The sequence below is a fragment of the Paracoccidioides brasiliensis genome (genome assembly GCF_000150735.1).
Source record: "Paracoccidioides brasiliensis Pb18 unplaced genomic scaffold supercont2.6, whole genome shotgun sequence".
Taxonomy (NCBI): domain Eukaryota; kingdom Fungi; phylum Ascomycota; class Eurotiomycetes; order Onygenales; family Ajellomycetaceae; genus Paracoccidioides; species Paracoccidioides brasiliensis.
Window position 1 is genome coordinate 1,004,546 of NW_011371363.1, and position 23,351 is coordinate 1,027,896.

The following is a 23,351-nucleotide window of genomic DNA, read 5'->3' on the forward strand; positions in this document are numbered from 1 at the left end:
CCTATGACTATTCGTCTCCGCTGCGCTTCTTTCTGTGCTTAGTGCCGTAATATTAATACATGTGTGGTCCAGGCGTTGATTCTTTTTATTTTTTCTCTTACTCATTGAGCCCTAAACAGTGTGGATGAAGCCCAAGCAGCCCTGTGCAGACCAGGGAGATCAGGAGCTAGCAGGAAGCGCAATGGGTCATCTGAAATGAGGTCCCGATGCGACGGGAATGAGCACAGGTACCTTGTGTTGATACAATAATCACGCCTGTAATACTTACATTTGCAGCCAACAAACGAAGAGTTCATCCCGCAGGTATTTTTATAGCATACGGGAAATACTTTTGGAAAAGGCCATCCATCATCCTTGATGCTTCCCAAGGTTGGCGATATCTGGCACCCGTCGTCGCCCACCCCCCGTTAAAAAACTACAACCCCCTCCCGAAAGCTGCAGGTTTCCTGTAACGAGTACAGGCTGACAGGAGGGACCACAGATGGCTAGTGGTTGCAATGAAACTCGGGCCTCTTTCTGCCTGTTGAATGGTCAGCGCGTATCACGGCACAGCAGGCAGGAAGAGGCACGAACACTATCCTAGTCACCGCCAGCTCTCTCCTGCTTGGTGCACCCGGCCGGGCTATTCTGCAGCGGGTCCAGCTTTTCCTGTTATTTCCATATTTTTAGATTCTGGCATGACTTGACGCTATTCTGCAGCACCCCACCCCCCCCCCCCCGTACGGACAGTATTATTATTTGAGAACGGAGTAGGGGATGGAGCGAAAGCCCGCCGCTGTAGCGCTGCCTGGGGACAGGTTGAAATGTAACTTGTCCGCAAATTTCAAAGAACGGAGTGTCCGTTAGGTTCTCCAAAGAATAATAATCCAGCGATCGATCAGCAAGCCAATCAGACGTGACGCGCGGTGTCAGCTCGGTTGGATCAATGCAAAATGCCCAATGAGGCTCCAAATGCCCTCGAACAAGAAACGCAGAAATGAGGCTACGGTATTGAGATGTGAGAATTCGCAAGGAGTAATTAAAAAAAGGGAAAGAAAAAAGAAATACAAAATACAAATCGCGTTTTAGGACAGTTTCGCATGCTTATAAATTACGCAGCAAGCGCGGTTCCTCGTCGTATGTCTAACCCAAGTCCGGAGAATTCGTGGTCCTCCTCTGGTTATGGAGTGACATGCAACAAAAACCCTGCAGAGGACGACGAGGTATGTGGACCATCTGCGGTCTGTGAAGAGATGCGGTTTGTCGCCCCCAAATCACACACGCGCCCATCTACATATTATAGTTAGGCGTATTATATATTACTTGTGAAGGATAGATTGCTTGATTGATTATGAAGCGATCGCTAGCTACGCGGAAGTTATAACTATACGGTGCGGATTACATAAGAAGGCGGATAGACCTGACATTACTTATTTACTATTATTATTACTATGGATGCAACGGGTGAGAAAGTGTTCATTACGGAGAATAAATATATTCGGGTTCAGACCAAATAACCAGGGACCAAATGAAAAAAAAAAAAAAAAAAAAAAAAAAAAAATGAAGCACCCAGTATATCACCGGACTAATAAGGCTCCTGGGTATGCAACAAGTTGGCCAAACCCTCTTTGGTAAATTTGTTAGATCGTCAGGACGAAGCTTGTACAGTTTCTCCGTGCATACCAGGCAACGGCCGGAAACCCTCATGCAGTGACGGACGCATTCAAAATTCTGTTGCAGCTCTCTTACAATCTACCTCCCTTGCAGATCAGGAACCACGCCGCCACGAGAGATAACCCGGAAACCAGGTTAGACGACAGAGATTATCTGGCTTTGGTTTCTTTTTTCTCCTGTCTGACTGACTGCAACAAGAAGAGCCATGTCCAAGAGAAAAAAACTTGGTCTCCAATTACTTCCTAAAATCCGAAGTTCCAGACGTTGCAGTGGGGGCACAAAATTAGATATTTTGCATACGTATAGTTCATCCAACATCGTTTTCCTTACATGTGAAGGGCCATCTGCATACTCCGCTCCGGCTGCTCCCTGCTGCGGGTTTTTATTTATTTATTTATTTTTATTTTTTATTTTTTATAAAAGAGATGGAATGGAGCTGAAAACTGTCCAAGTTGCCATGCCTCGACCTCTGCCCCAGTTTTTTCTGTGCCGAGTCATTAGCCTGGGCGCTCTATTATTGACGAAAACATGGAACCAAGTCTGAGGGATAATGGGACCCTGTTAGCATGGACAGCGGGACCGCTAGCTGACAAATTATTAATGCATTCTTCCCCACCTTCATAGCAAACAAAGAGCCCCCCTGGAGGCGATTATATACTTCCTGTGTTCGCTTGCTTTGAGGAGTTTAGTTTCAGTGAAGTGATTACGTAGTTAGTTACTGCTTAGCTAGCGAGGAACAAGGACAGGGTTCACCAACTTACTTAGGGTACGATGGGTCAAGGGATGAAGATAAATTGGGGAAATTGTTGGATTGAAGAACTTTGGTTTATTCAGTTTCTAGAAAAGGTCCTTGGTTAACTGCGGCATATTATCTATCAGTGGATGGGTTGTTGGGTGGATATTTTGCACGAAGGAAAGAAATGAGAAACCTACCTGGGCATTTAGGTGCCTTTTGCACCGTCGTCACGTTGGATACGGAGGCCTAGAAAGCTATATACACGGAACTTGCGTGGATGAGGAAAGACAGAGGGAGATTTTGGGGGTATTGTCGGGATATTTAACGGTGGCTCCCATCCAACGCACGGCGAAAGATTGCGGTTCTCTGGGTAGACTATCTTGTCAACTGGCAAGCAGGGGAAGATGTGGTTAGGCTCCAGTGATCTTTTGCCGCATACGGATAGTGGAATTGTGGCAGTAGTTTCGGAAATGGTTTTGATAAGAAGGGTGTATTTGCAAATTTTGAATGCGAAGTTTGGGGGATGAAATCAAAATTTCCGCTGCATGAAGTTAAGATAGAGTTTCCTGGAACAATAAGCAGATATATATCCTAGACATCACATCCGGGATACATACATCGCACACGACACACGACTCGCTTGCAGAGCCCGCATAAAGGCCCTCTGGTACGTAAATGGATTCCAGCTGCCACTTGACTTCAGATTCCGGAAAATGAAGATTCCCTTGCCCACTTCCTTTGTCCAGGGCTCTGTTGCCACTCCTATTTTTTTTTCTTTTTTCTTTTTTCTTTTTTCTTTTCCTTTCTCTTTCTTTCTGTGGGTCTTCTCTTTCCGTAACCCTTGACGGTGTAATTGGCTGTCTATTGAAGGAATCCTATCATAAAAGTTATTGTGATCCGTGACATCATTAAAAGGTGCACAGAGAGGGAGATGATCGCAGGAGCAGGGACCGTGGAGTTGAAAATTGCAGGCGGAGCAATCCTGGTCCTGAAAATCCGAACTGTAACTAGTCATGAAATTAGGGAGGATTGAAATACGACAGTGGACCACACGACAGCGTGAAAACACCAAAACACATCAAGAAAGGTTGATTAGATGAGGAGAAATGGCAGAAAGTTCTCTCCACCTGTCCTACGGATCCAAGCAAAAGTCACTATGATAAATTGTAATCGTGCATTATAGTTGAGCGCATACTCACTTGGATTGTCATACCCTTCGATCACACGGGAAATTCATAGCGTATGGATGGCAGATAACTGGTCCATCACTGACTCACAAGCACCTCATCGCAAAAGCCAAAAGAAACGAAATATATGGCAAATCTGCAGGCCAGTCGCAGCAGGTTTTAATATGTAGTAAATAAATGACAGGCTCGTGACACATGGCATTAGCTGCCGTTTCGCTGATCAACTTTAACCCATTCAGTAACTAACTAACGCCCAACCTAATTTGCTGGGCGGTTTTTCTGAGGAAATGTAGTCCATTAAGGGAAAAGGAGAGAAAACCGGTTGCGTGTCACAGTGAGATCTGGTATTTTCTACACCGCTCCCTAGAAGATTGGGTTCGTTTTAGGTTTTGGGTGTGATTCGAAGTCAGGTTGCCTCACAAAGAGTTTGTGACGAATTTATCAGTATTTCTTCAAGTAACTAGTAGCGAGCTACCCTCTGGGCTCAAGATATGTGTTGTCGGGCTTGGCGGATGCCAGGCAATGTTTCTCACCTCCGGGAAGAAAACAAAGAGGTAAATGGTGGTTGTTCAAGGACAAGGACAAGGATAAAGGATCATGCTATTTCTTTATCTTTATTTCTTCTTGTTCCGTTCTTGCTCTCCGTTGTTTTCTCTGTGTGGGACGGATTCTCATAAATTGTGGATTATTATGGTGGAAAGGTCAATCATGGTGTTGCTTGACAGGTTATTGGAGAAAGGAACAAGACAAGAAAGCTGTATCGAACCCAGCCCAGAAGTAGATCACATGGAGTCACCAGAATTTTCGCACTTCCAACGGCTATTGGTGATAATAAATCGTCGGAGTGTTGATCCTGATATTTCGATATGTCGGAAAATGACATTCTGTTTGCATGGGGAAAACACAGCGAAAACGGCACGGATGGGCGCCACATATTGCAGCAGAGAGCAGATTTAGAGGCTTGAGGGGCAGAGTGCGCAGAATTTCTCAAGAATGGGGATGCCTATTGCAGCCAATAGCCTTGAAAGATCACAGTCATGCCAAACAAAATCTCAACAGCGCAACGGGGTCAGTGTGCATGTCGTTTTCTTTTTTCCTTTCTCTTTTACAACCTTCTGCCTGCCCAGGTGGCTGTGCCCTTGAGAAGTCGCGGTGTGAACTCCACCGACGAACGTACCATGAATGCCTACAATGTCAACCCCACGCCATTCATGGAGTGACGGTGCACAAGAACGGGCTCTTCCCAACGGAGGACGCTACCGTCGGTAGGCAACAGAAAGAACACGAAGAAACCACCGCTGTTACTGTTGGCAGAGCAATACACAGCTCTGATTGGCTTGGCGATTCCCTGTCTGTGAGAGTTCCAAGTTTGGGAGATAGTGGGGCCTTACCGCGTCTCTGGGACGCTGCAGCCAACCAGGAGACACTAGACCGGGGATGCAAGTTGCTGTGAATGGCACGCGGCACTAAACCCAAAAGCGCATGTCTGGATCGAAATCAGATAAGGCCTGGCGGTCAGAGCAGTCTGCCGCGCGACTAGCACCAGCCTTAGCCCATCTGATGCTGCCCAGGCGTACAGGTCTCCGAAGGTAAGCCCTGAAGAAACTCTGGCGCGTAATTTTCCTCCGTACTCAACGTAAATTCCAGTATGGCGCTATTTTCAGGATGCATCGTTTAGAGTCCGTACTGCGTACTGAAATGCGAAATTTGCAAATACCACCCAAACCACCCAAAGGTTGAGGATCAGGGATTTCAACAACAACAACAACAGAAAAGAAAAGAAAAAAAAAAAAAAAAAAAAAAACCTTGCACAAACTTCGTAGGTGTGACAAACGCGCGAACCTTAAAGGAGCATCGAAAATTAGACTTCTAGATCGGCGACCTTCCAGGCTTCCGCTTATCGAGTCTGAAACTCATAATCGAGTCACGACTCAACACTCAAGACTCGGCAACTGATGGACCGGGGAAGCCATACCTGTTGAATGCTGCCACTTCAGACACAGCCCCTGCAACGGATCCTGGGGTGATGGGGAATAAAGACGTGATATATATCAAGAAGTCTGGATTGAGATCAATTCGAAGGAACCGGCGGTTTGAACCCATAGTGTTCCATCGGTAGATGGAGGGTGGTGGGTGATGGATAGCCGATGTTCAAAATTGCCTAGACACTAAGAAAGATATGTCTTATCGTGGCCCTCCCCATAACTATATCAGGTTGACAATTTGACTCCTTGCTTGGAGCTAGGATCAGCACGTTTTTGTTCGATCTTATTTTTTGAGAAGTTATGGCTAGCAGCTCTAGGCGTAAGCGTCATCTTTGAGAGACAACAAAAGGGCCTATGAAAACAATGAACTAGGCTCCAGTTGAAGCTTTAAGGATGATACGAAAAAGAAACCTTCTGCTCCTCCAAAAATGGCACATAGTTCGGGCTCTGCCTTCGTGAAATTCAACGCCTCGTGACATTGTATGTACTGTCCACGGGTATAGCATGCCCAGGTGCTTACTAAGATGATAGGAAGAATCCAACAAGCAAATCTGTTGATACCCTGGACATTGAAATCAAGGATGAAGCAATTCTTTTTACTAGGTTGCTCTTATCCAGGTGGACAATAGTGGAGACCATGTCCCATGAAACAAACACTTGTGATATCGCCTCGACAATAATGAGACGAAGAGCCGACTGACTTCTTGGAAGCCAGCTGCGTCCCTTGCAGTATGTTCTATTTGTTCTATTCAAAGACAAAACGCCAAAGTGATGCTTGGTTCTCCGTGCATTGCTGCATGATATGCGGACAACGGTCTCAAACTTGCAGGAATGGTCTAGGAATGGTCTCGGAAAGGCTGCTGTAGATCTTCCCTGTCCTCAATTTGATGGGCCAGTATCCCTGATATTGTTCTCCGCTTTAGAGGATACAACAGAGGCGCAGAGGCGGGGAGCCCAGGGTCACAAGCAGAGTGCCTTGGTAGTTAGTATTGACTTGTGGACTGTGGTGGGTTGGTTTCTAGCAGGCAAAAAAAAAAAAAAAAAAAAAAAAAAAAAAAAAAAAGCCCCCTTCAGCACCAGCATTGAAAGATTCCACCATCCTGCCCCATGTGACAACGGTCTAAATATTGGACGGACATGCACCCAACCTCACACACAACATAGGATCCAGAGAGCGGGACAATCTATTCGTTCCTGATTTGGAGAGTGTGTTCCGCAACTCTTTTTTAAGGGGACACAATTTCCGCAGGTCAAACAGGGTGGCATCATCCAGGGAGACATTAACAGGTTTCTCAAGCTATCCCTAAGTCCAATGGTGCATTATTGGTAGCCAAATGAGGGGTTGTTCGGGAGTTATCGGTTCTGGCCAAAACCGCCTGCTATCTTGCCCATCACGACCTGGTCGCATCTTCTGGTCCGCCTGCAGAAGGATGTTGGTGAGGTCTAATCTTGCATGATTCTGCATACTATTCTCGCCCGAGCTCGATTAACTCATTGCTGTAGTTATAGTTGTAGAGGGAACTTCAACCATTAACAATCTGTCCGTTGAATACTCCGCCGGTTAATCTGACTTGCACTTCACGGATTACAGATGAACTTGCTCCATCCGAGACATACCCCATCTGATACTATAAATACCCCATACCTACGGAGTGCATATACGACCTTTCGATCCACTTCAAACTTCATCCGTTTCAACTCTCGATGCCGCGACGTGAAACTCCGGGCATAAAGATTTTAGCTCTGTAAGCATAACAATAGATCCGGCGTTCAAAGCTATTGAAAACTATTTATAAACAGCGGAGCATCGTCATTCGTATGCACATTCTACTGACTCTGAAGAGCCCACAGTGAAAACCTTCCCTCTTCTCTGCAGGACCGTGTGTCAGCAAGTTTGACTAGTTAACTGTAACTACGTTAAGGTAACTAACTAGTCAACTACTACTACGGGGTACCCAATCACGTGCCTCCCTATATATAGTTTAGATCTCAGCTAATTAGCTAGTTTCACACTCAACAATGTTTTCCTCCATGAGCTAGAGTTATTAGTTTGAGGGGGCTGGTGCCAACCAGAAGATCGGAGAGAAAGTACAAAGGCTAAAAAAGCCATCAGTTTTGTGTTGACAATAATTTCGCCCTGATATCTACGGCTTACCGAGAACGCTTTAGGTTTCTTCATGCCTTCCAGACAGATTCCGGATGCGGAGTGTGCAGGTTCCACCTGAATACAAAGGCGATCATCAAAAGCGCTACGACATTCATATATCCGTCAAACTTTATCTTTGATGAGAATAATATTAAGAGAAGATAAAAAAAACATATCATGAAGAGCCTCGGAAAACTACATAGTTTTTTTTTTTTGGTCGACTTGCTCAAAATGGAAAATGAACTGACCCATGTTAACAGAATCTAGGATCATACTGGCTCCAGGGGGCTGAGTGAATAAAAACCCAAAAAAATGATATATTAGCTTCGATTTCTAAAATAATAACTATTCAAGTGAAGAATAGTTGATGAATAGATGAAAACGCTAACATTTAGCTTACTTAACAACTCCCTCAAAGTGAAGTCTTTCTCCTTTTTTGTTTATTCTTTTTTTTTTTTAACCACTTATTAATTTAGGTTTTGCTGACTGTTTATATTTGCAGTGCCTCTAATATCTTTGCTGGGTTCACTCTTCAGATGAATTCCGGTCGTTATGCCCTCGGCATCGTCATTATCAGGGTGAAAGGATCGTTTCGTTCCGACTAGCTGCTGACTACCGCTGGATATAATGCAACATGAAGCGAATTTTAGGTTTGTCTCAATATCTTCACGTCAGAATTGAGTTTCTTCGTTTGCTTCTTCGATCCCTGGCTGAAGACTTAATACGAGCAGCCTTCATGCTGTGCTCAAAACCTAGCGTTTAAATAGAACGCTAGAACATAATAAAACATGGGAGAAATCCAAGATTCCGTCACTTCTCGGAATTTGATATGTGTACCAAATGACAGTCTAATTTAACGCCAAATCTTGCAAAATTGATTAATTACGCACGTATTTTTAAACCTCCGTGGGTCAACAAAAAGACACTGTACTGCGTTCTATCAGGTAAATACAGGCTGCAAAAATACGAGACAACCCCAAAAATACACCAAGCGCATTTTTGCTCTTCTGATCTCCACAGAGCTCCCATCTGGTCAAATGCAAGGGCCATAGATATGATTATATAGAACCGGGACTCCTCTCCAAGCTTCAGACTTTGAAATGTACTTGTCGGCAAACAAAATAGAGAATGCGCTATATTGTCTTCAGCATTATTACGTTGTGCGGCTGCAAAAGCTGCATAAATAACGCCTGCGCGGTTACTTGAAATAGACGCGCAACTTGAAGTTTTACGTTGTTGACACCCGTTGACATGTTAATTCCTATGGGTTAGACTTGGGGCATACACATGGTATTAAATATGTTCATCAAATGGGGATACGTTGCCCTTGAAGCTTACCCTCTGATATCGTCGCAGATTCCTGAAAAAAGGATTTCCTGATTCGGTCCTTGAATTAAGCCGCAAATTTCAACAAAAGAAGTATTTGAAGTTTGACCATTGGCTATTCTTCCCACGACTAAACCTGGCTATTTCAATGTTGCGTTCGGAGTTCCGATCTACATCCATACCATACATAACTTGGGGGAGGAAATCCTGGGCGTTTATTTGGAGATTCGCTATCGTTTGCACTTAGTGGTTAACAGATTTAGCGCGAAGGATCGACACACGAACTTTCATTGTGATAGAAAAAAATGAAGAACCAAGGGCAGGAAATGCATGCAGCCAGGATTCGTTTCATTGGACGGCTCCTCCGATCCAACATTGGGTTGAGCACCATGCTGGCTAGAAAGCAATGGCGGCGTCATTAAGACTAAATTGAGTCGATATGAATGGAGTAGAGTGGCAGGGCGGGCGATATGTCACAATAGTGAATTATGAAGATTGAGGTGTTGAATGATATGCACCATTTTCCACCGTGGAGGAGTTCGATATCTGGGTAGCTAATGCACACCAGCTGCTAGGCACGAGGATTCGGCATATCAAAAAGCGCTTCATCAGGTTGACCGGTGTGGTGTTGGTTGAAGATGCGCTGTCTGTTATGATCCGACTATGTCTGTCCTCGTAAGAGAGCTGATATGCTGTCGCGATTCCAATGGTTTTCGAGCAACGAATTCCAACTCAGGGCCTCATGTAATGATGTCACATATAGTCCCCAAACGCCGGCCACAATGTCGCCCAAAGATAGCTTAGGGTTATATATTCAAAATGGATCGGATGCACAGAATATGTCACATGACTGGGATGAATGTCCATCTTTCTTCAGTGGCCAGCGTGGAGCTGCAAACTAAGTTCCGTTTTACTCCCTCATTTTTCGCTTCTGTGCTCACTTCATTCATCCAGTGATGCTTGATATTGTGTGTTTTCTTTGTTCTTTTCTTGTCTTCTGTCTGTTGCCGATGGCAAAAATACCTCTCTCATTTCAGCCTCCGTTGTGAAGAATCTCTCGCTAAGCCGCCTCATCATGATATAGAGATACTCTCATAATTATTGACAAGACATGATGAACCATTGAAACTTCGCAGACGAAAGTTCTATACTCAAGATGTCCGATCGGCTACGTATTTCACCAGCTCTGTGATTCGACTTCGAGAGCACCCGTCTCCGGGCAAGGTTACGAGCATCAACGGAAGACATAGCAAGGCCTGATACTTCCTTAACTCTTTGTTGGGCCTTGGATGAGAGATTTAACTGACTCTGACTCAATTTGCATCTGTTAACCCAGTTATTCACTGCACTGTTGCCAATCGTGGCCATCAACCCTTTGTCAACCCCTGTACCAGATGCTAGTGGTGACATGTTGAGTGTGACCAGTTTAATATGCAGGAAGCCCAACATGTCAACTCCGGCGTTGCGAATTGAAAGCCCCTATCCTTCAGCTATTTCCTTGACTTTTTATTATTTTCTTTCTCTGCTGCTGACTTTCTTTTTGCAAACTGAAACGCCAAATGAGAGTTGGTATGGTCCAGTGTGTAAATAATGACTGTCTTTCAACGTCTCAAGCCATCTGCACAGCGATCATGTGGCATTTACATTGAGGAGGCTCTTGTGTTTTCCTGCCATTCTCCCCTTCAGCAGGCCCTCGGGAGATGTGTTGCGAACAATAGCCGTGCTGAGGATTATTGACCAGGGAACGCTGCCTTGGAACCGCGACGAACAACGGACACCCCGGCGTTTGGCCCGGTTGGCCAAAGATGACACTTTTCGCTATTATTATCCCTGAAGATAATCCATACGGGGTGTTTAGGCAGCTAACAGATGTGGGGTCCACCTGATTCTATTCTGCCACCCACCCCTTCAGGTTTTAAGATCTTCAACGAAGGTTGCTGTCGTTAATTGGTCAAAAATTGATCAAAAGAATGACCAGATGACACCGCGGGAATGGGATAGGAATCAAACCCCAAAAAGGGCAGCAAATAGGTTGTCAAGACCAAACTATCCAAGCACGAAATTGGATTTTCAAGCACGATTCATTCCAACCACTGCTCCTCTTGGCTTCCAGTCATCAGTCCAGGCCAAAAGGCAACAACCATCGTCGCACTAGAGGCTCTGGCAGCGCGTCTGTCGGCCAATCTGGACCGCGAATATCAAGCAAGCGCTAGGGATTTCCTGTCAACGAAAAACGTGCATAGCTTGGCTCTTGCTCGGGATGAGCCTCACCTGGTCGCAGATACCTGGATCGGACAGCCTGCATGCACTGCTTACCTTCGATGGCAGGGAAGCTCATATGGGCTCACTCGCGTTTTGCAAATCCCTAACGGTGATTTCCACTAACCCAGCAAAATACCGCGAGGGCGCCCATCCAATGAATATCTAGCATTCTCGTTTTGTGACGCTGGCATCTCAAAGCACTCTTCTGTAGGCGTCAGACACAAGTAGTCCTGTATTACGACACAGCGAGCTTCTCCATGACCACGCCATATCCTTGAGTGGTCGATGGGTTTGCAACATTAAATGGAGCATATTTAATATATATATATATATATATATATTTAGTTCATTTCTTGGAGGCTATAGCACCAGGAAGCAATTGTTTCGGGTACTAAACATTAATACCCAATTCCTTGCGCAATCTTCTTCCCTTGCCAGCTCCAAGGCGTTCGATTGCTGCCAGCTGCTGGTACAAGCATGTTATTCGCCAAGGCTAATATCCAATGTAGGGTTGTCTTTGTAGTTCACAGAGTATGGTGGATAGGGGAGGCTGTACAGTGTCTCCACTGTTATCATATCTCGTTCAACCGTTAGCAGGACTCCGGTTTAAGCCCCTAACACGCCTGGCGTTTAGATTGTTTGTTTGTTTGAGTTCTTCTCTTCCAGTTTTCCCTGTTAATGTTGAAAATATAAAATTTCATATGCCACATTGTAGGGAGGGTGATCAGTATCTACGAAAATAATAATAATAACAATACAACCCCTTTTAGAACGCCATTACACCAAAAGACGGCATGAACCGTCCTTTCTACCGCTGCTCCGATCATCCTTCAGCTCCCGCAATCTCCCATTTCCCCACTCATACTGGCTCCCTTGCTCCCAGAAAGTCCACACCAATTCGCCCAAGTCAGTCCGGGCTTACCCCTATCTAGTTATTTCACGTCATTTATGTTATTTATAGCTCGCATAGTAACTGTTTGGTGCATATTAAACGCTGTATGCTCAATGAACGAGTATCATTCTTGCAGAAATTGCATCGGGTATATTTAATACCAGCGAACAAGGTACAGCACGTTGCCAGGAGAGAGGAACTTTCGTAGTTTACTTTTTCCTGTTAACTTCCCCGATTTCTTGAGGTCGTTTTCTCAACCTCTCTCTTGGAGATCTCTGCTAGCAATATATTATCATTTGGCCATAGAAGGTGTCTTCATGTAATCAATCCCCTGTCAGCATGAAGTCTTCAAAACCTGTAACCTTGTCTCGTCACTGTAGTCATGACATGACCCCAAAAACAATCTCTCTCAGGAGGGAAGTATTAGGTTATCTGACGAATAGTTACACCCTTGTACGGGTTCCGGTACGGAATTGAACACGCTGATATGGACTCTCACAGGAGTATACACACTCTTATTCAACATCTGAATAGCCCACCCCATCTTCATGCATTTCTGGGAATTTCGACGGCAGCTATCGACATATCATATGGGAGGAAACCTTTGAGGCGCAATTAGGGCTTGTTATGACTCACTCACATGACCTGCGACTCCCCGCCTCCAAACTTCGGTAAGGAAGGAAAAAAAAAAAAAAAAAAGGAACGGACAACAGTTTATCAAAACCAGCGTCAAACTCATAGCGACAATTGACCACCGGCAATTTATTTTAAAGCTCTGCGGACATCCAGAGCTGCCGTACAACCATGGCAGCCTCCAGCGCAATTCTCGTGCATATTGACGAAGATGTCGGCAAAGACGACCAGACCGCAACTGGAGGAGAGTCCGCCCCTTACAAGACTCTCGTTCATGCTTTTCTCCAACAGCCCCCTTCCACACCAGATATTCAATATCTGACGCGCAAATCAGTGACCGGACCCGTCAGCGAAGGTGAAGATCCGTCCGTGCGATTAGAATGGAAGGCAGCAACCAAATCTGCGCTGAAAAAGGCCACCAACCTGTACGAACAGCGCAAAAAGAAAGCTGCAAAGGAGCAGGAGCTGGTAATTCGCGAGAAGGAAGAGGCAGAGAAGCGGAGATTAGTTCTAGAGGAGGCTAAGAAGGTCATCATCAAGGAAGATGAGTCGCTACCCAAGCCACTCAAGATACGATTGAACGAAAAGGATCCGGAAAAAATCAAGCTACGACCTAGCGACGGCGACACTCCTGGGACCCGCGTTAGAGTAGTGGGACGAGTGCATCACCTGCGATCGCAGAAGGATATGATATTTGTGACGCTCTCTGATGGATATGGACTACTACAATGTATTTTCACGGGCGATCTCGTCAAGACATACGACATGATGACTCTGACGCTGGAAACATCGATTGCAATCCATGGAGAAATGCGTGCAGTACCGCCCATGAACCATGCGTATGATGATCGCGAACTTCATGCAGATTTCTTCACAATAATTGGGCGTGCTGCTGGTGATAAAGAGGCTATCACGACCCGCGTCGCTCGGGACTCTGATCCCCATACTCTCTATGACAACAGACACCTTGTGCTTCGAGGGGAGACCTCTTCCTCCGTCATGAAGGTTCGCGCAGCGACTCTACGAGCCTTTCGGAAGGCGTTTGAGGAAAAGGGGATGCTAGAAGTGACGCCGCCGGCTATGGTCCAAACCCAAGTTGAGGGAGGGAGCACCTTGTTTGAATTTGACTACTATGGCGAAAAGGCCTACCTGACTCAATCCTCTCAGTTGTACCTTGAAACATGTCTCCCTTCCCTTGGCGATGTATTCTGCGTTTGCCCATCTTTCCGTGCTGAGAAGTCTCTGACTCGTCGCCATTTATCGGAATATACCCACGTTGAAGCCGAGCTCGACTTTATCAGTTTCACGGACCTTCTTGACCATCTTGAGGATATGATCTGCCGCGTGATTGACTTGGTTCTTTCAGAACCGTTGATCGCTCAATATGTAAAGAATCTCAACCCAACCTTCACACTCCCACCCCGCCCATTCAAACGAATGAAGTACGCCGAAGCAATTGAATGGCTGGTGGAACACAACATCCCTAACGAGGAAGGCCAACCACATCGATTTGGTGACGATATCGCTGAAGCAGCGGAGCGGAAAATGACAGACATGCTCAGCAGGCCTATCTTCCTCACTCATTTCCCGACGGAAATCAAGGCGTTCTACATGAAGAAAGACCCTGACGATCCTCGCGTCACGGAGAGTGTGGATGTGCTCATGCCGGGCGTTGGCGAGATTGTGGGAGGTAGTATGAGAATGGATGACTGGGATGAGCTAATGGCGGCGTATAAACGAGAGGGAATGGACCCGTCGCCGTATTATTGGTACACTGATCAGCGGAAGTAAGTCTTTACAGTTGTTGTGCTTTTTCGGATTCCCTCTCTCTCTCTCTCTCTGTTTATTTCTTTCTAAGTCCGACACTCTTTTCTTTCCCCTTAATTCTTTCTCGCTTGCCCAATTGGTGACCATGTTCCCCCCCCCCTTTCTTCGTATTCCTGCACTTCTTATGAAAATGATTCACAAGAATTTTTCATGAGAGACACAAGGATACATGGAAGCTAACCTCGAATCCTTTCTAAAATAGATACGGCACTTCCCCTCATGGTGGTTACGGCCTTGGCCTGGAGAGATTCCTAGCATGGATGTGTGGGCGCTACACTGTTCGCGAATGTTGTCTTTACCCACGCTTCACAGGACGGTGTACGCCATAATTATTTACTTCCTTGCCACTTTGAAGGAAGCGATGGCGAGAGAGGGAGTGAAACGTTGGTGGGCGTTTAATCTTCAATATCCATTTTGCGTTGAATGTCATTACTGTCTTTCTCGGTACTCTACTTATCAGACCACGCCGCCTCTTAATGGAGTTACGGCTGGATAGGAAAAAGATGAGATGCTCGATAGAAACATATGATCTTTTTTTCTTTTCGTTGCTCACCCCTCTATCTTAGTTTTACGATTTGAACTTCTTAAAAACGGTTGCTTAGGATCGGATTCAGGAACTTTATAGAAAGATTTTGCATAATCCATTCCCAATGTCTTCTTCCTCTCCCTATCGATTACACAGCAACGACAACAAAAAAACTGATTTTCTCAAAGAATTATTCTTCCATAGTTCGTTTGAAGGCGGTTGAAAGTAAGTTTTTGCCGCGTGCTAGCGTTAACGGCTAGAAAAACAAAGTTGTTTGACCCCCACGCGGCTGGCACGCAGTTGGCCATGCGACAGCCTGCAGGCTTGGATTGGCTACAACGTTTCACTATTATAGTACGCGTGCATCCTGGCGCAGGACAGCGGGGAACCACAGGGAACAAGGAAGTTGGAAGTTGGGTGCCGCCAGCGCGGCTGCTGAGCGCTTAAAGCGCTTAAACTAACGAACGACATGAGAAGATTTTAGCGTAGTAAATTTTACGCATCTTTTCGTAGAATGGACTCGTTGCACAAGCTAACATCACCAATCTAAGTGAAAGTAATTTATAGTCTTGTATTTTGGTTTTCAGCGATTTGAGCTTTCTCCTATGTCATCTTCCCGTTTACCTCTCGAGCTACCTAATCGGCAGCCGGGTTGCAACATGAAAGTCAACGGCAGCAAGCGAATCCTTACTCTTCTTTACCTATCAATACCTATTAAGCCTTCGGTTTTGGTAAACGAATGGTGAGAGGTGCCCAATACTTAATATCCCAAATTGCACCCGACCCGGAACATCGGACCATGAATCCCCGCTTAATCGTAAACAAACTGACATATATGCACCAGAATCCACCCTTGAAAAACAACAAGGAATACTTCTGGTGCTGCCACCTTACAGCGTTACTGTCGTCACTGGTAGAAAAGATCAGTTCCGCTGTGTGATGCTTGAAGAAAACCTAGGTATGGTTGGACAATCCTGCTAGATCGACTTAAAATTATAAAGGTCGAAGACTTTATCGTGTTTCCGAAGAGTGTCGTTCTCTCGGGGGAACCCTGCTCATCAAGCCGCTGGCTTGAGGCATTTCTGCCGAAAAGGAATCCCTTGGGTTTCCTCCGCGAAAAGTCTCCAACAGCAATGACTTCAAGAGCGGGAAAGCCTTCTGGTCCAAATGCCCATTGCACGAATTCTCGCCGTGTCCTGTCCCCATAGTGGCACATGCTGCTGGGCTCGATTCCTCTGCGCAAGCGGGCACCAGGGAAAGATGAATCATTAAGTTGCCCTGCCTTTCGTGCCAAAAGTAAATTGAATCTATCGCCTAGAACGCTGTGAAATTCTCTGACATAGAGAAATCTGAGGGATTTGGCTCCAGGAAGTTGGCTCAGTTTATGTCTCCTCTTCAAAGCAAATTAGCCTTTGTGAGAGAAGAAGGGAAAGGAGCATAAGCAGGTCCACCGTACCAAGTATATGACGGAGGAAAAGAGGGCGAGACGCTCAAGCTTAGGGTTGCCAAATAGCACCTCAAGAGGGCACTGAATGAAGGCCTTGATGAACGATGGCTTTGAGGCGGTAAGTTTACTGCGGTAAAGTGACTCGACATCGTAGACCAGGCTTTTGAGGGTATCTGCATGATGGACGATCGCTTGAACGCATTGTGCAAAGCCGCGGCTCTGGTGATCAAGGAAGAGACATAACGTTTCCAGACCACAGAAGGACCGGAGAAAACCGACTAACACATCTATGTCTACCTGGGAATCGCCGGTAGAACGGTCACAGAGTTCGAAAAAGTTGAGCTGGATTGGGAAGTTGTTTGCGACCAGTTCTTTCAGCAGCTGTGTTACACATGGACATCTCCATAGACTGAGTCTCTTCAACTCGTGGAAATTCATAGAATAGGCACATTCCACTTCGAGTCCGCGATGATACAGCACGCATTCCAACTTCAGGTTCAGAAGTGAAGGGAATTTACACCTTCTTGTGCCAGGCTCCAGATCTAGGAGGCAGAAACAGCAGTAGGCGGTGGAAGGCGCCGGCGCACCTTGATCGAGGAGGGGTCTGAGAGCGACCGAATCCTTCCACGATCGAAAACCCAACTCCAACACCGCAATATGCCTCAAGTCGGAGAGAAACCAATATCTCAGGGCTGTGAGTCTCTGTTGAACTGTGATACCTGTCCATGATAGTAGTCGCAGAGCCTTGAATGCAGTAAGCGGGAAATAGCCATCATGTGGGAGAGCATGGGCGCAACCCGGGTCGGTTTTCAACCAGATCTCCTCGATCCGTTTCTGCTTTGTGGCAAGGTACAAATTTAATGGTATCTTCGGTGTACAGATGCCAAGATTCCATCTGTAGGAGTAGCGTCAGTTACATGCTGGAACAAGGGGAAGAATTGTAGATACCGTAGCTTTTGAAGATGGTCTTCCTTTAGGAGACGCAAAATACACCCGATCCCTGCATCGAATTCCCAAAACTCCTGACGGAAAGATTGCCCGATACGATATGGCGCTGGTAGGGGGAATGCAGGATCCGGGGGCGTCTCCGCGTGCACATTGAACGAGGCACACCCCAAGGTTCGATCGCGGGCAACTGGGAGAAATTCCAGGCTGCGGACGAATTGTAGAGGATTAGGCTGGTCGGGCGGGATGTTCAAAAAAGAGTGGAGCACCCTGAGCAGCCGTTCGGATTGATATTCATCTCTCTCGCGCGCCAACCATATCGTCAAGGAGTGGTAAAGAAATGGAGTTGCAACTGAACGTAGAGCTTTCGAGACCTCACATACTCGTTTTAAATCGTACCGTTCCAGCTAACGCAGCACCAAAAATCAGTAAAGAGCAAAAGACACAGGAAGTACGGGACGCCAAACGTTTGAGAGGATGAGATGAAGAATCTCCGCTGGAAGAGAGAGCAACATTGCTCAGTTGTCCAGGCCAGGCGTTGCTGCTGCAGAATCTCTCCACCTTAGACAGGCAGAAGACCGTTTAAAATAAGAAATAATGTCGAAGCATGCGCAGCCCTGGGACGCCAACCCGCAGAGAGCAGAAGGAATTCCACCAGAGAAATATACTGCTATAGAAGTATATTGGCCTGGATACACGTGCACCAGGACCTCGGATAGAGCCAGGATGGGATCGACGATATAAATATATAATCTCCAGAACCTGCAGCACACGTCCAGGAAAGCAAAACAAGAAGTGGACAGGCGTTGTTTAGAAGAACAGAGCAAGACGTAGATAGAATCGAGAGAAATCCGCGTCGGCGAGGAAGAAGTCGGCACCGAAGCAACCCCCTAGCTGCGAGTGCGCTCAGCCACGGAGCCGATGGCCATGGCAGGAACCACCACAGCCAAACAGGTCCCGGCTATAGAAGTTGAGAGCATAGACAGAAAGCATAGACAGAAAGCATATATAGAAAGCATATACAGAAAGCATATACAGAAAGCATATACAGAGAGCATATACAGAGAGCATATACGGGTGCTGGTGCCCTCAGAAAACCAACTTCTCCGCCCACTGGATTGCCCGATTAGGCAATTATCACGGCCAAACGAGCGTGCGGAAGAGCGTCGTCCGCTTGGCCAGGTCGGCCGCCTGAGGAGGGTCGAGGGCAGCTGGGACGGGGACAGGGACAGGGACGTCGCCGGTTGCTGGCCTCTCGCTCCAGCCGGGTTGACGGAGTGCGGTCGGCTGCAACTCGGTGGTAACTTCACGCTGGAGGCACGTACACACTCACTGTGGAGTGGGAGCGGTTTAACAATCACCTCCCGCCCTTTTCCCGGCCGGTCAGCATCTCGCCCCATGTTTCGTCAGATGAAAGCCGGGCGCCGGACGATAAGCTTCAGAAACCCCCACATTCGCGAACCCTTTGACGACAAGCGCCTTTTCGACGTGGTTCGTGGCCTTCAGCGCCATGGCGACGGCGCAGTGCTGCAGATCAGCTCTTCTGTACGAGAATTCCGCCAGGACGCTGATGTTGATCGATATTCCGACGTCGATTGCTCTTGCGCAGCGGCTTCAACAACAGTCCCTCGGGAAGGGGGAGCATCCAGCCAACGACGGTGGGCTCGTTCTGCTCTCTTGCCCGCCCCTCCAGGATCCGTATCCAAACCCCCCCGAACCCAAGACCGAAGAGGCCCGTAGCCGAGTCCTGGCCCAGATACCGGCGTCTCAGCAGCAGTTTCATGCCGCGATCGTGCCAGTTATCAATAACGCTCTGCAGGAAATTCGGGAAAACCACCACGGGGCGTGGTGTAGCCCAAGGTGCACGCGTGGGCCGACTCAGCCAACGGAGCGAGAGCGGGAAAAGCGGCGCGAGGACGCCCGATGCACCGGCATACCCAGCGGAGAACCATCCCAAGACCGCAAGAGAAAATTGCCCGACGCAACAACTCCGGAAACAGGTCCCGACGAGCCAAGTTTCACTATCGAACACAGCGAGCTACATTCTCACCGTCCGTCTGAACCTCCTCTCATACTTGCCCCCGGGATCAATAAAGTCGAGTCCCTGGGCGCCATCCAGGGCCGAATAGTCCAAAACCCGTCGTCCGCCCAGGTCGTCCTCAGTATCAAATCAGCAAAACAGCAGTGTACGCCAGATGGCGGATCCTCTCTCCCAGACTACATATCTATCAATGTTCCTCCAAAGTCCACGTTCGTTCACTGCCATCTCGCCCCAGATGCGGAATCTCGCCCGAGCCCCATTTCTCCATTGTCCTCAGATACGAAATTCGACTTCATTCTCATGGACCCCCCCTGGCCAAACCGTTCAGTCCGCCGCTCCTCACATTACAAAGAACATGCGGATCCCCTCCAGCCCGTAATTGAAAGTATCCTGCAAACCCACCTCCATCCACACCAGGCCATAGCTGCCATTTGGATCACCAATTCATTAAAATCCCGATCTGTCGCATTAAGCTCCTTTAAAACTTCAGGGCTTCATCCATTCGAGGAATGGATTTGGGTCAAGACAACAGTTGATGGCCGCCCTGCAGCGCCCCCCGATGGACTCTGGAGGAGACCATATGAGGTGCTGATTTTAGCACACAGAGAGAAGCTCTCTGGCCACGAGGGCAATGCCGACGAGGGTGCCAATGTCTATAAAATCAAACGGAGAGTCATCGTCGCCGTGCCCGACGTCCATTCGCGGAAGCCAAATCTCAAAGCGCTCATCGAAGATATATGCTTTTCATCTCCGACCACAGACTCTGGTCAAGCGGGAGGACCCAGTCAGGGAAGACGTGTTCGTGAATACTCCGCATTGGAGGTGTTTGCGCGCAACCTAACCGCTGGATGGTGGGCGTGCGGGAACGAGGTCATAAGATTCAACTGGAAGGGTTGGTGGAACGAGAACGGCAGCAAGGAAGCTGGCTGCGGCAGCGCATAGATATACCCTCATCCCGTCCCCCACGAGCCCCTTTAGCAATAGATAGTCTCCGTCCCAGCTGAGCATCTGTCTCTTGTGTTATCACCCCGGACGAAGAATGCCCCAATTCGAAGCCTGCTATTCGTTCATGGTCCGCGCGGAATATAGTGCTACGTGTAGATCTACAAAACACATCATCTTACATCCACATCGTATCCTGAATGCATTCAGGAGATAACAGCTTTGCAGTTGAGAATACATTTTAACCCCCGAGTTGTGACCTATAACAAAAACCGTGCCTGGCCGAACCCGAACAAAAACCCGGGATGCCGATGTTCACAGGCCTTCCAGATGAAAACCAAATCAACTTAGCAAATATGATGCAGCGACGAATAAAGCAACCAATGCTAGATGCTACAAAGCAATAAAAAATAAAAATATATCAGAACGCTCAAGTGGGCAGGTAGCGCTGCATGTATTACAAAATAAACGCACGGTGACGCTCCATACATAACATATCGTCCCTTGAATTCATCTCATCAGCCTGACAGGCGATGAACCAGAGTCAAGACATGGCAGATGCTCAGCCAAACCGTAGGCCTTGCACATGAGCTGATTTCAAAAATTCCCCCAGGAGGAGTTAGAAGGAAGGGAATGATCGGATTGGAGAGCAAATGTAAATTGATGATAAAAGCCTCGATGAAGTAGTATGATGTCAAATGAAGAAGTGAAAGAAAAAAAAAAAAAAAGTAGATAGAAAAGAAGGACCTCAAATAGCTAGAGTCTCTGGTGTAGATGCAGGTCTCTGGCCATAAACAATGTACCTGGGAAAATAACACAAGGGTCAGTGTTGCGGTGGGAAAGCCAAACTTGACTAAAATGTCGAGACAACAGGGAAGGATTACGGCTCTGGATACGCACATATTATAATAGGCATGGATACTGGCATTTCGAGCATCGTTACGCCTATAAGCGACGTGCACCTGGACTTCCTTTGGGCTCCATCCAAAGACGTGCGTGAGAAGGTTCAGAGACCATGCTTCGACGCCCTGTAAAAACTGCACCTGATTCCACCAACCGACTTCTTTCTGGAAATTACCATCAGAACATATAACTGGGTCCCTGAGCTGCCCGTGGAATAGCCTTTGTGTGTGTGTGTGTGTGTGTGTGTGTGGACATCAACTTACCAGCTTCTTATCTTTCGCCCAGACCCCTATCGGGAGTGGAAAACACCTCTCCGTCACATTGATGAATCCAGCATCCTCGACCCATCTCTTTAATTTGGGCCCGGGACACGGTTCCCGCCCCAGCTTCTGTGACGATTCGATGATGAGGCGTTCGTTTTGCACCATTGCGAGATCTGGAGAGAGCGACCCGTCGTCCGCCCGATATCTAAAGTCGTAGTCGCAGAATTCTACCCATCCCCCTGGGACTAGGTTTCTAGAATACCACCGGAAGGTCAGATTTCATTCCACTGGTAACAATCGTTCGACAAACTTCAGAGCTGTCAATATAACACTGACTGATAAGCTTGTCTAACCAATCTAGGTCAATCGGAAATGGCGGTGGCTAAATGTTTGGAGTGTATGAAATCGAAGGGTGTCCTATATGACCAGTCGTCTTCGATATCGTCCACTTCAAACATTACGTTAGGTGGAATCCTGAGATCAGAAATACATTAGTTTTCTTTTCGTCAAATACTGGTGCGCAGCTGGTCGTAGCTAGCCTCCCTCCTACACACATCGCAGGTTGAATCGGGCTCAAATCGTTCCCAAGAATCTAGGGACATATTAGCCGGAACTCCACATTCGTCCTAGATTTGTATTGGTTCTGCGCGTAGTACCTGTGCGGATGGGAATTTGTCGCCTATGGGGGTATGTTAGCGATTATCCAAATGAGTAACAAGTCCCCAACCGGCGGGACATACCCATATCAATCGCCCATATACCAGTCCCTGTAGCCAGGTCCAGAATTCGCTGCGGATTGTCTTGAATGGGGGCCAGAAATAATCTACCGTTAAGAACCAGATGGATCATATGGTGCAGAATATCAAGACGCTCTTGCTCTAATTCGTCGTTCGGGAAGAAATAGCCTACAAACGAACTCATGAGAAATCTGGTGCATTTATAGCCCGGACGAAAAAAAGTATTCACAGAACTCCAAGCAATGCTCTACGTTGAACGGTATGGAGAAACTGACTTCCCGCCCGGAATGAATTATAACGCCTAAACTCCCGTTAACAAACACACAAAAATAATTGAATAATGTACTAGGACAGAGGTTGTAGCAAGTTTTTATCCTACCTGCCATTTTCATATCGGTATCTCATAACGTTTGATTCCAGAGACGTGGTTGTGCTCTGCCTGAGGATTTTTGTCAGTATAGAGTAGATGTGGACAGCATTCAAGACACTGGTGTCATACCCATCATTATCGCTGAATGCTGAATCCGCATCGCTATCATACTGAAGAAGTGTTAGCCAGTACAACACAAGCCATACAGGTAAAGGCCGTAGCTCTGAAGTTAGGCGTCACACATGCTGCACTTGTACATGTACATTCTCATCGACGTCCACCGAGTGGGAGAATGGGGAGTTAGGCAATACAATTCCCTGGCCGGATGGGAACTTCTCTTCTCTGGCGATGAAGATTAATGTTAGAATTGCCCCATGATGAAAACGAAAATGGTTATTGAGGGAGAACGGGCACAGGAATCGTAGGGACATACGGAGAATCTATGGCCATCATCTTGGGACGAATTCATGCAATTGTTTTGCAAAAATTTTATCCGGGCACGCTGTGGAGTCGCTCTTGGAATTAATTTA

General features: G+C 46.9%; 6 protein-coding genes across 6 annotated transcripts; 4 read left to right on the forward strand and 2 right to left on the reverse strand.

Annotated features, from left to right (window-relative positions):
* Window positions 1-4,613: 4,613 nt before the first annotated feature.
* On the forward strand, window positions 4,614-5,695 carry PADG_11920 (uncharacterized protein; the record flags this gene model as incomplete). The annotated part of the gene is made up of 4 exons (XM_010762839.1): window positions 4,614-4,644; window positions 4,704-5,025; window positions 5,096-5,165; window positions 5,450-5,695. 4 exons carry the CDS (start codon window positions 4,614-4,616, stop codon window positions 5,693-5,695), a joined length of 669 nt encoding a protein of 222 aa, XP_010761141.1.
* Window positions 5,696-6,363: 668 nt separating this feature from the next.
* On the forward strand, window positions 6,364-7,008 carry PADG_11921 (uncharacterized protein; the record flags this gene model as incomplete). Its single annotated transcript, XM_010762840.1, has 2 exons — window positions 6,364-6,543; window positions 6,892-7,008. 2 exons carry the CDS (start codon window positions 6,364-6,366, stop codon window positions 7,006-7,008), a joined length of 297 nt encoding a protein of 98 aa, XP_010761142.1.
* A 5,983-nt stretch (window positions 7,009-12,991) lies between these two features.
* Window positions 12,992-14,976, forward strand: PADG_05388 (asparagine-tRNA ligase; the record flags this gene model as incomplete). The annotated part of the gene is made up of 2 exons (XM_010762416.1): window positions 12,992-14,607; window positions 14,850-14,976. The coding sequence occupies 2 exons, from the start codon at window positions 12,992-12,994 to the stop codon at window positions 14,974-14,976; spliced, it is 1,743 nt and encodes a 580-aa protein (XP_010760718.1).
* Window positions 14,977-15,887: 911 nt separating this feature from the next.
* PADG_05389 (uncharacterized protein) lies at window positions 15,888-18,080 on the reverse strand (the record flags this gene model as incomplete). The annotated part of the gene is made up of 5 exons (XM_010762417.1): window positions 15,888-16,083; window positions 16,184-16,566; window positions 16,630-17,515; window positions 17,569-17,972; window positions 18,033-18,080. The coding sequence occupies 5 exons, from the start codon at window positions 18,078-18,080 to the stop codon at window positions 15,888-15,890; spliced, it is 1,917 nt and encodes a 638-aa protein (XP_010760719.1).
* A 412-nt stretch (window positions 18,081-18,492) lies between these two features.
* On the forward strand, window positions 18,493-20,548 carry PADG_05390 (uncharacterized protein; the record flags this gene model as incomplete). Its single annotated transcript, XM_010762418.1, has 2 exons — window positions 18,493-19,110; window positions 19,175-20,548. The coding sequence occupies 2 exons, from the start codon at window positions 18,493-18,495 to the stop codon at window positions 20,546-20,548; spliced, it is 1,992 nt and encodes a 663-aa protein (XP_010760720.1).
* Window positions 20,549-21,296: 748 nt separating this feature from the next.
* PADG_05391 (uncharacterized protein) lies at window positions 21,297-22,635 on the reverse strand (the record flags this gene model as incomplete). The annotated part of the gene is made up of 8 exons (XM_010762419.1): window positions 21,297-21,351; window positions 21,449-21,615; window positions 21,715-21,959; window positions 22,051-22,096; window positions 22,164-22,188; window positions 22,269-22,306; window positions 22,371-22,393; window positions 22,455-22,635. The coding sequence occupies 8 exons, from the start codon at window positions 22,633-22,635 to the stop codon at window positions 21,297-21,299; spliced, it is 780 nt and encodes a 259-aa protein (XP_010760721.1).
* Window positions 22,636-23,351: the final 716 nt, after the last annotated feature.